The sequence below is a fragment of the Gossypium raimondii genome, chromosome 2, assembly GCF_025698545.1.
Source record: "Gossypium raimondii isolate GPD5lz chromosome 2, ASM2569854v1, whole genome shotgun sequence".
NCBI lineage: Eukaryota > Viridiplantae > Streptophyta > Magnoliopsida > Malvales > Malvaceae > Gossypium > Gossypium raimondii.
In genome coordinates, this window is record NC_068566.1 from 9,326,770 (window position 1) to 9,339,174 (window position 12,405).

At 33.9% G+C, this 12,405-nt stretch overlaps 1 protein-coding gene across 3 annotated transcripts; it reads right to left on the reverse strand.

Moving 5' to 3' along the window:
* Window positions 1-1,237: 1,237 nt before the first annotated feature.
* LOC105787977 (uncharacterized) lies at window positions 1,238-10,567 on the reverse strand. Of its 3 annotated transcripts, none has more exons than XM_012614625.2 (11): window positions 10,286-10,567; window positions 8,433-9,293; window positions 7,942-8,027; window positions 7,726-7,820; window positions 7,335-7,643; window positions 6,752-7,249; window positions 6,014-6,587; window positions 5,632-5,862; window positions 5,376-5,500; window positions 3,823-4,205; window positions 1,238-2,447 (listed from the first exon to the last, which is right to left on the reverse strand). In XM_012614625.2, the coding sequence occupies exons 1-11, from the start codon at window positions 10,301-10,303 to the stop codon at window positions 1,488-1,490; spliced, it is 4,140 nt and encodes a 1,379-aa protein (XP_012470079.1). In that variant the 5' UTR covers window positions 10,304-10,567; the 3' UTR covers window positions 1,238-1,487. The 3 variants fall into 3 exon arrangements, with proteins under 3 accessions (XP_012470079.1, XP_012470081.1, XP_052481661.1); XM_012614627.2 differs by lacking the exon at window positions 10,286-10,567 and adding an exon at window positions 9,845-10,230; XM_052625701.1 differs by lacking the exon at window positions 1,238-2,447 and adding an exon at window positions 2,654-2,802.
* Between the last annotated feature and the right edge of the window lie 1,838 nt (window positions 10,568-12,405).

A 12,405-nucleotide genomic window follows, 5' to 3' on the forward strand; every position in this document is an offset into this window, starting at 1 on the left:
TGCTTTTGTATCCAGTGAAAGATCTGCTTGCAAATGATAAAATAAGTCTTTTTCATCCGTATTATAGATATCTTCCAATCAAAAATTTTCAATTTACCTCTTATTTAAGGTAAAACATCTTCAATATTCTCCATTACAACGAATCACTTTCACCAAATCTTCTATAAGACTTAATCTCATGTCTTGTCTTGAACCGTTCTAGCCAACCAATTGAGAAGTTAAATTTGGAATTTGCATCACCATACATTTTCTGTAGAAACTCTTTTGCTTTAGTTTGAATAATTTCTCCAATCATGTTTACTTTCTCTTAATATTGGAGAAACCACTCGTACAATACATTCTCTAATTCGGGATATTTGACTTATTTGTGCCTTTTAACATTGCTATTCTTTTATCTCTTTTAATAAATGTTCAGATGACCTTTTATGAATATTTGATATTGTTGATTGGCTAACAGAAAGATCAAATATTTGTTGAACCTACTATTGCAAATCTTTTTGACTTGGAGAGGGATGCTCATTTTTGTACAATACATTCTCTAATTCGGGATATTTGACTTATTTGTGCCTTTTAACATTGCTATTCTTTATCTCTTTTAATAAATGTTTAGATGACATTTTATGAATATTTATATTGTTGATTGACTAACAGAGAGATCAAATATTTTTCTCATCTCATCTGTCAATGTAGACCTTTTTACACATTTCAACTGGGAAGCCACAGAGGAAAAGAACATAAAAATTATAATATTTTGATACGTACAAGTATTTATTTATAATAAAAATTTTAATCTATCCAATGAATATATACATATTGAATTTTGAAACCATAAACTCTTTCTTTTGGTTACATGAACCAATTAATTAACTTTTTTTGTTACTTGAACCAATTAACTTTGATTCATTGCACCTACATGCATATTAGATTTTATAAAATAATAATAATAATAAAACTCACGTACAAATTATGAAATATTCTCTAAATTAATAAATATTAATTTATCGATAAATTAATAAAATATTCATTTATCAATAAACTAATAACCTCAATAAAATAATAACTTTTTGGGTCCCAAGAGTATTATTTTATAAAAGTTTTATTATAATTAAAAAACATAATTACTACCTTAATTATTACATGTTCATTCAATTACTCTGTATTGTCCAAACAACAAAATCTTTTAATCTAAATAAATGACAAATTTTAATTATGAATTACCTTACCTTAGTTTCAAAACTATGCAAAACTTTATGTTTAATAATAATTTAATAATAATTGTACCTTTTAAGTGTTAGAGAGAGTTGGGGAGGGGGTTTATTGCTAAGTTCTGTAATTATATGGGTTATGAACAGATGGAATGTGAGTTTCTCCTAGAAAGCCCCAATGGAAGAAGTTAAATGAGCTAGTGACCTGGTATACAGTATTACAACATTCATGTAAGGCCGCCAACAGTAACGCTTATAAGCAAACCTAGGATCACCATCATACTATTTGTTAGGGAATCCCCCAAACAGTAGCAGGGAAGTATTCACACCATGGCTTTCCGGCAAGAACTGCTCAGTTTTAGATACAGACTTCGCATTCCCTTCTGTCTCTGGGAACGGGAACGACAGAGAAAGGGAAAGCGAGGCAGACACATCATCCGCCTCTTCCTTTCCTGTTACCTTATCCAGGTTCTCACTTTTGTCTGCTGTTCCAACAAAGAAAGGCAGGATCCCCTTATTTGGTGGTCTCATCTCAGCCCCCAAAGCAAGCTCAAGATTTGGAGAGGCATCCCCAGCTCTGTCCTCATCTTTTACCAGAAGCTCTTCCCTCCATTCCATTCGAATTTCCCTAGCACGATCTGAACCTATGGGAAAGAACCTTTCGCCACTTCCCCAGTCCTTGGGGACACCTTTTTCTTTGCAAGCAATGTTACATCTCTCTTTAACACAAGAGCCAGAACCCAGACCATGTCTATCTAATGCAGTACTATCACTAAATGTGCCTTCATCTCTAGCACCGTTATATTCGTATATTCCAGTGAAACCCGCCTTCAGCTTTTTGTTATCACTTCCTCTATCTGTGGAAACTCTCCTCACTTCACTCCATGGCATTCTTTGACTTGACTCGGTAGACATTTCTGGAACTGCTTCTGTAAGATCCAAGTATGGGAGTTTCCGATGATTCAACTGCCAACTGCTAACATCTCTCTTTGAATAGGTATTTACATCAGCATATCCATCATCCCTAGACTGTCTAATTTTAACAGACTCTCCATCAATCTTCCCCACAATAACCGCCTCTTGCTTTCCAGTAGGGTGATCTTTTAAAGATGGATAATCTTCTTCTACAGGCATTTGCATTTCCTCTTTCTTAACTTCAAACGACCGAATATTGGTTTCTGTAGCTTGATGGCAAGGCTTGAGTTCTGTGTCTAATCTACAATCTGGAACTTTGCCATCATCCTGCAAAATAATGTCAAAGTCAACATTTATGGAAAAGAGTTTGTCCTTTTCCCGTTTGCCTAAAACCCACAGCAACAAGTTCGATATAATATAAACAAATCAACAGGCAAAATCGTCAAATTTTAACACGTCTTTCAATCAACCCACCTCCCCACCTCACAATAGAAGAAACAAATAACCAAAAACAGTAAAGTTTTAATGATTACTAGTCCTTCTCAGGTGGGAAAGATGGACTTCAGACACCATTGATCCTATGACGAAGGTCGGAATCATAAATTATCTGCTCAGTAACATCACACAGAATCAGGACTACAACCCAAATCATTTTCTCCCATATTTATGGCTCAGTTTTTAGCTGTCCAACAGAACAGAGAATACATTAGATATTACATTAGATAATAAGAATACTAGCTTAAAATATATCAGATAAAAGTCTTAAAATAAGCAGATAATTGATAACAATATACCATGAAAAAAAAAAGAAAATAATTAATATTTGAAGTTGAAACACTGATTAGTACAAAGTGGCTCAACAATTACTGTGAAGCATTTAACCAATTTAATGAAGGTTGACATAGACTACCCATGATAGAAACCACCAAAAAAAGGAATATCATATTATTTCCTCTCTTCTTCCCATTCTGAGGAGCAGGATGACAGCAAAGGGACAAAACATGCAAAGTCCAAATAAACGGCAAAACATTGATTCAAGAAAAATGAACAAATATACAGCCAGATATTGTACCCATGCACTAACAACAGGATAAAACTACCGCCTATGTCCTCTGACTACCACCATCCATTAGAAAAAGCCTGCCTTATTTACAGGCAAGGCAAGCATTCTGTATTTAACCAATAAAAATTGAGGCAACCTGCAGCCCATCATATAAGAAAGATTCACATTGAAGACATAAACATAGAAATCAGATATGCAACAATAATAGATGAATGCAAGGAATTTTGACTTCATGTTGATTTCTAAGGATGAGTTATAACAAGCAACAGCACCCCGTGAAATTTCAGCTCAGTCCTATGAAATATTTAGAAGGCTAGATTTTACACAAAAGAACCTTATGATAAATTTTAACAGCATTAACATTAGAAAAGAGAACCAACAACATTTCTCCAGAAAGATGTGTAAATCCATAAGCAATTTTCATCATAAAATGCACCACACATTCATTGAAAAGCTAGGAAGAGAACTGGATTCTTAATTTCTTGTATTGGAGCAAGTTAATTCATTAGACTTCATTATGTCACTAACACTCTAGCTGATTGTAGGGTTGACTAGCAAATAATGGCAAGAAGAAATCAACTACAGCAACAAGAACTTGACGTTGTTCAAGTAATATACATTGACAGAAGAACACATTACCAGATGACTAGTGGATTTCATGTCTGGATGAACCTTTATGCTGTTTGTTGCAATCCTCGACAAGTATTTGTTATCAATGTTTCCATCTTGCTCCTCCAACTTTGCTTTTATCCCCACATATGTCTTCCCAAAAGAAAAAACCTTGCTATCAGAAACTCTTTCTGTTGAGATACAAGTCTTCTCAACAGCACCGGTTACTACTACATTGCATGAACTGTCACATGCTGCGGATTCATTCTCCACTGGCTGAGGGACATCAGTAGATTTCTCTCTCTCCAGATGTACCATACTTGCATCAGGAATGCATACACTCTTTGAGGAATCTGAACAATTTGCTCTTCTTCCCTTGAAAACACCCCAGAGGAATGATAAGGTATTCCACCCTGCAAAAAACAAAGCACAAATTTTATCATCCAGTTTTTGCCCTCTCAGTAAGAAAATAGAACATATTAAACGTAAAAACAGCAAGCAATAGAATACTAACAAAAAAGACTTTTGAAAATAAGAGAAAGAAATCAAAATAGATCTAAAAAATTCACAGTTCTCAAAGGGTATAAGATGAGCTTGTTTTTTCAAAAGGTGAAAGTGAGATCCTGTCAAATACAATGTCAGAGTCAGGAAGCCATGCAACAGAAACCTCAGCAAATTTAAGATTACGAAATGGTCCATGATTTGATATATAAAAGATCACAGTTCTAAAATGGTTCTGAGTTTAAGTAAGTTAAACTGATTTGATATCAAAGAATTTCTGTACAATGTCATATCATATAGGTGGAATGGAAGGTTTTATACAGCATCCAACTATTTTATGATTAAGAAGCAATTCACTCTGTGTTATACTAATGCAGAAATAGGAAGTCATGCAATGAAGACCACGACACAGACTTTATTAACTCCAAGCAAAAGGGTATTTTGTAAATGATACCATTTCTGTCAATGTTATTTAATAAAAACCAAAAAGCAAAAGGGTTTGTATTGGTACACTGGCAATGGAGTTTTTTAACTCCACAAGCGAAGTTAAAAGATGACAATTCTTCAAATATATATATTTATTTACTACACCCTACAGCCACATGTCACTCCCATAACCCTGCTTGTGCAGTATAAAAACTCCATTAGCAGTATACCAAATAATTTTCCAAAAAAAATGCCAAAACGTCCAATGAAACAAGGGAAAGTGTGCTAAAGAAAAGTTAACCACTTGCAATCCATCAAAACACCTATAATCTAAATAGAAATTCGAACCTTTGATTAAACTTATACAACCATAAACATGTTCTAATGAAGCATGCAGAACCAAAGTTGACGAGGCAAAGAAAAAAAAAACGCTTAGTAGCAAAAGAGGATTTCAATGTTGCCTTATGCAGAGATTATAACCAAAAGCCATTTCTTCTTCCTTTTCCCCATCATAAGGATCCTATGTTTGAATTACCAAGAGATGACATAACTCAGAACTCTGACTATGATTTGGTCAAAAAATTTAGCCAACCCAAAAGGAAAATTACAGGGTAATAAACGGTGCTTAAATATCTCAGTTTTGTAACAAGCCTTACGCTGGCAACTTTCAGGAAGTTTGTTGGATGGGAATATTAGGAATTCAACACCTTCAAAATTTCCTTTGAGGGCAAGATCGTTCTTGACCATGGTATCCAAAAGGACCTTGTAATACTTCTCATAACTGCAACATAAGCCGAAGAAATTATTTTTATCAAAAAGAACAAACCAATTAGAAATTGCATCAATGATCAAATCAATAAAGAGGTGCAGAAGGTGTGAACAGGGGAAAAAACAAAGTGTATTTGAATCTACCTTTCCAGGTCCTTGGCAAAGAAGTATAGAGCAATATTATCTTCTTTAGGGCCACTGTTATGAAACTGTGTAGGCCAAGTGCTCAGGCGAGGTACTTCATTCACGGGAACTTCAAGGGGAAAAGTGTTGACAACTTCAATCACTTTAGGTGATGCAAGGGTTGAGAGATGGGCCTGAATTCCACCACAAAAGTCAGGAGGTTTTCCCATTTTATGCACCTGAAAAGCCCCCCTGCATAATAGTAACAGAATCATCCTCATGTAAGAAACATCTCAAGGCACAGTACACAGCAATAAATGAAAATACAGCACAATGGAGCATCTTTATCACACGAACATGCAAGAAAAGAAAGGAAAATAGTTAAATAGAAGAAGAATCCTACTGCCAGATGCATTCATGTTCTGGGATCGCAGACATCTCAGAGACAGCAGACTCTGCAACTAAAGGAGGGGCATTGCCAACAGAAGAAACTACGGAGAGAGCATCAGTGCAATGTGCATTAAGCAACTTCATATTACTGGTGGAAGTCTGATTTTGAAGATTGGTTTCGCTTTCATGTGTACCTTCAACGGAAATCATAGTCTTTGCCTTCACAGAAACTGATGATGGATCTTGAGAAGTTCTTTCACATATTCGAGGCCTCAAACGTATAGCTGCTTCAATTGCAGCTTTTAACTTATTGCCTTTGTTTATCTCCTCTTTAAAATTCCTGGGAGCTGATTCATCAGCTCCAGAAGCCTGAGAGACTGAGCAATATTCAGCTGTATGACCCATTCTCTCACTCTGATTTGTCAAACCTAATGACCAAGACAACCCATCTGATATAATTACATTATTATTACTAGGTTGCCCCTCAACTGTCCATGAAGTACTTGACGAGGGTTCTTCCTTCAGGCTAACTTGGTTTAACTTCTGTTCAGAAGAAATGCCCCCATTGGTGGTTGAAACTCCAGAAGCTACAAAGTAAAAGGAATGCTCTTAATTGGTTGGGATCAGTCAAAAGAAAACAATGAAAAAGATGAGGTAAGAAATGGAACATACAACATGACATTCTAGTTTAGGTGAACACTAAAATAAAACATAAACTCAGTAGTCTCTCCATCAGAATGTCAAAACATACCAGAAATAACTGCATTTTCTACGCCATTACGAGCAAGATTGCTGGTTGATCTTGATAAAGTACTTGGTTTTCCATCAGATCGAACAGCCTTAGTTTCCCGGCTGTTGCTTGCAGACGAATGAGAAATTGTATCTGTGCGAGTAGTCAGCTTCTGATCAACTTTAGGTGTGGAGACAGTAGAACTAGAGCGGTCTAGTTTTGATAAATTCTTCCTTTCTAATGATATCTGCTCCTTAACTTGCTTTAATCCTTTCAGATCTTGAACATGAGGATATTTAGATGATAGCATTTTAAACTTCGATTCCCCAGTACTTAATCGTCCTGAGTTTGTGGATTTAAATAACATAGATTTCCCCATCACCCTAGAAGCTTCCTCCTTGCTATTAAGGGATGCATGTTTTCTAAAAGTTTTCTCTTTTTGAAGAGCAACTTCATCTACAAGCTTCACTTTCGATTTGGAATTTAAGGCATTAAACGAATTGGATTTTAGTAAGGTACCTGTATCAAATAGAACAGTATACCAATACTGAAGTCAAAATATATATAAGGTAAACAATTTAGCCAACAAAATCAATCATCTTACCTTTTGGTGATTGCAGCCTTGGACCAGAAGCAGGAGAGCACGTGGTTTCCAGCATGTCGTTACCAGAATGACTGCCAAGAGAAAGTTGTGGAGATGGCCTCACTTTCCCCTTGTCCATGTTCTTGAAAGAACCCTCTCTAGACAATGCAGATGCTTTACTGGGGCTCAATGATTTCGGTGATCCCATTTTTTGTTCAACAGCTTGTCTTTTCGAAGCTGAAGCATCCTCTAAATTTTCTGCATGTCTCTTACCTAAGTTCTGTGTAGTTGAGCTAAGTTTTTTTGCCTTTTTCCCCTCAGAATCCAGACCTTGAAAATTCAATTGTGTAAGGAGGTTAGTACATGCTCTGGCCAGAATAACATTCGTTATTACATATGCTTCATAACTAACCTTGCTTTTGGCTTTCAATTTCCTCAGCCAGCTTACATTCTTCACAAAGCCAATCACCTTCAGGAACTTTTTGAAGCATTTCTCGCATACAGTAACTGGTCAATAGCATTAATAATGTAAAATCTACCAATCAATATAGCATGCAGATAAGAATTAAATAGAAATGTAATAAAAACCTGCTAAGGAACACAAGGATAAAGGGATGTTTATTCTTACGTATGCTCTGCACCATCAGCACACTTGCTACATATAGCGAGCAAATCTTCTCGTCCAGCATCCCCACAAATATCACACACCTTAACCTATTCCGGACAAATTGAGCAAACAAAGAAAAGATAAATCAATAAAACTATTGATATAGAAACAATTATTAATAGTTCCTTAAAAATAGCAAACAGATCTAGCAGCCCTACAAGGTAAAAGCAAAAGGAATGCTTCTCTTTAATGATATAATGTTGATGGAATTCAGCTTAATATTCTTAAACCATGAGAACGACCTGCACTTTCTTAGTGACAGCACCTCCAAGTGCAAAGGGAAAACCATTTAAAATATGGCATCTTTAATATCTTTCCTCTTAGGTTCATTACATTAAGCTAAACGGACAACATCCACAATCTAAGTCCCAAAAAATCTATGATAACCAGTCATGCATGCATACTTTCTGCATTACAAGAATCAGAAAAATAATAATAATATTTTTACTCACATCGAGTTCAGTAGCAACAGATTCACAACTCTCATCTCCAGAAGCTGCTTGCAAAGGAGACTCCAGCTTGCCAGGCAACTCGACCAACTCATTTGACTCATCATGCTCACCTTCATTCAAGCTTTTACCAGCTTTATCCAGTGGTTTCCGGTCAGTATCTGCTTCTGACTTCAAATGGATTTTGGTAGAAATCTCAGAACTGCCTCCAACAGTACTCTTGTCACTTTGAGAATGTGAATATAGACTTTGGATCCTCAGTGAAACTTTGCTGTCATCTACCTCCTTTACAGAAGGAAGTTCAGACAAGTCTACCTTCTGGGAAGAAAGCACTTTTCCAGATCCTAAACTACAAACCGACACTGAACTTCGAGATGAATTGTTACTGTCTAAATCCTTGTTACAATAGCTGAAAGCTGTGTTTGCGCCACTGGCTCTACTAGCACGTAAAGAACTATCATCATGGCCTTCAATACCTTTGGAACCATCATACTTGTTTGAGAAGGTTCTCTGAATCCCAACATCTTCTGATGCATCAGATGGCCTTGTAGTTGCTTTACTTTCTATATTTTCAGAGTAAGAATCATGACTCGAATTGACACTTAGTAAATTGCTTGCTTCACTGTGGGTATGCTGTAAGCTGTCATTTGTTTTATCCTCATTGATAGAATATTGAGTTGCCACAGCAACACTATCAGTTTCATCAGAAAACTCATTCCTCTTCGATCCCATTTGAGATATACTAAGATGCATACACGATGAACAAGGAGCAGAGAACACGTTGCAGGTTCCAGATTCTGCTTTTGTATGAACCTTTTGACTCAGGGAACGCCTAACTAATCTTTTCACAGTTTTTGGTGGTACCTATGAAAAAAGGCAGAATTAAGTAAAAAAAAAATAGAAATAAGCAGAAAGCTAGATATCTATGCCTTTAAACAGACATGTACTTTTCATCCAAATAAAAAATAATTAATCTTATCCAACAAATCTAATAGCAAAAGTTCTACTTTGGCAAAAGAAAGAGGTGTATTTGCAAGAAAATGAGCTCGATAGCTAGAGATTGTCTAGAAAGGTAAAACAAGGAATAAAATAAAGCACCAATCCAATCCCTAATGATTCTAAGAACCATCTAAAATAGCGGGTTCGTTTAAGATAAGGATGGGTTCTGGATAAACAACAGGCAACTTGAGATGCATACAAATAGAACAAGCAATAATCAAAATACAAAGAGAAAAGACCGTCACAAATAAGACATAATAAATAATAATTTCCATAGTCCATTTATATCTCTTGATATATAGGTTTTAAATACATGGATTTTTGAAGGTTTTGAAATCAGAGAACATCATTACATACATTAATGCAACCCAACATCGATCTAACTGTTACTCAAAGCATCATTTTTTATTTGATACCTCTTTGGACAAGAAATGTAAGAGTATGACCCTTGAAGAGGCGGACAGGCTTTGGACAAGAAATGTACAGGCTAAGAAGCGTATGATCTTAAGCTATTTGACAGGCCCATCAATGAGACCATGCAGAAGCCATTCTGTAGGACTGCATTGAGAAATTATTTCTGCCTCATCTTTTCCTTCAGTCCTTTTACATGTTTTCTGTTTAACTTTCTGATATGTTTTTATCAAACTTCAGCAATCAAATTATATGCAGCCTATATTTACTTTGTGGAACATAACTTTCGTTTAGTAAGACTTCCCCTTCATATCATGTCCTAATAACAATGACATATATTAATAAATATAACCTTACGCAAATCCCATCCTCTAAGTCAACTTGCAGTTGCAATCACAGATTCTCCAACCTAGCATCATACATAGTGCTTAATATTAAAACTTTACCATAAAGACTCCTCTCATCTTCGTTACCCGGACTCGGCAATTTGGGGTGAAGTACCCGTGTCGACACGATCCGACACGGATTCCGACACGGGATACAGGTTAGATCCGGAAAAAACCAGCGGACACGGCGGTGGGTGAGAACTGAGATGAGAAGAGAAGAGAAGGAAAGAACACTGATTTGCAGCGATGAGAGAGAGAGAGAGAAGAGGGATGATGGTAGGAGGAAGATGATGATAGAAGAAAGAGAAATGACTGTTCAAATAAATGAACCAAAAATTAGGGTGTAATAAATCTGTAACCTATATTTATATTTATATTTAAACGAGTACTTTCAGAAAGAGACAATACCATTATATATAACATATAATATTAAATTTAGCTTTATATATTTTTGTTAATTTGATATTTATTTTTAATTAAATTTGATTTTAATTTTTTTCAAATTTAATCATTAATTTTGAAAAATAGTTAAATTATTTTTAACAGAAATATTAACTAAAATATTAAATTTTTAAATATGATAATTTACATGTATTTCATGCTAATTTTTTAATTTTTATGAATTTTTATATTTTTATAATTTATATTTTTATTTAAATATTTTATAATATTTAGATTATTTATTAATGTGGCATATATAGCATCATGTTAGCATGAAGTGGATCTGTTTATTACATCAATATCATTAAAAATTAATAAAAATTAATTTAACTTTTTAAAAGATTAATAATTCAATTTAGCTCAAAAAGAATAAAGATCAAATTAAAGAAAATGTAAATGTTCGAGTTAAATTTATCACCATGCCTAAATATAATATAATAACAAGGTACACAAACATTTAGGATAAATTAAGTATTGAAAATTTAATTACTAAATTTAATATCTAAATTTTGTTTGATTATATTACTTAAAATTAATTTTAACCCTTGAATTTTTTCAAAAATAATAATAATAACCAGAAAGAAATAAAAGTAATAAAAATTCTAGAAAAATATAAAATTATTAAAATTTAAAAATATATAAAGAAAATATTAAATTTAATTAAAAGTTAGAAAAGAATATAAAAATATAAGAAAATTATTTAAAATATATACAAATTTTATTAAAATTATAAAAAATTATAAAAATTCCTTTTAAATGTACTTTACTACATTTTATAATTTAAAGAAAGATAAAATTAATAAAGATGTAAAAATATAGAAAAAGTATAAAATTTATTAAAATATTGATTTTATTAAAAATATAATTATTATAATTATTAAAATTATTTAAAAGTAATTGTACCATATTCCAACATTGTTTGAAGTTAAAGTTTCAGGATCCTTGATGGGTGTCGATGATCTCATGATATCAATGTCATTGCCAAAGCTTAGATCGCAAAAATAATAGTAGAGATGACGAAGAAGCAACAATTTTGAGTCACTAATTATTTTCATGATACTCTATTTTCTTACTGAGCTAATCTCTTTGTAACACCCGCTCCAGACTTGATTATCGAATCTAAGATGTAAAATGTCATATTTGTTGCCAAAACAACTACTATTTTATTTCAATATTTAATAGACAAGTCACACAAGTAATTTAGTTTCAAAACTTAGTAAAACACATTATTTATTTAGATCTGGGTTATAAGTGAACTTATGAAAGCTCTTATGAAACACCCATAATAAACGAGGGACTAAAACATAAAAATTTCTAAATATGGAGGTAATGCCGCGACATTGAGAGAGGCATGTAGCAACTTTAAGGGCAAAAGCATGAGGCCGCCACTTCAATTAAGGCGAGTCACAACATCGAAGACAAAAACTTGATGTTGCGGCTTTAGTAGGGGAATGTTGCAACATTGAAAAGAAATAGCTCAATGTCGTGACACCAACAGGGGAATGCATGACTATGAAGACAGGTTCCCCCAAATATTGCATCATTCATCACAAACCTACCAAGTACTAACCCTACTGATCTAAATGACCAAAAACTTAACACATCTCAAATTTAAGCATTAATTCAAATGCCAAATTACATTCTTGGTACACTTAAACAGCTTCTACTCGTGATCATATACATATTTACATTCATATTAAATTCAAACATGTTTATCATTTACTTTGGCATATAAACAA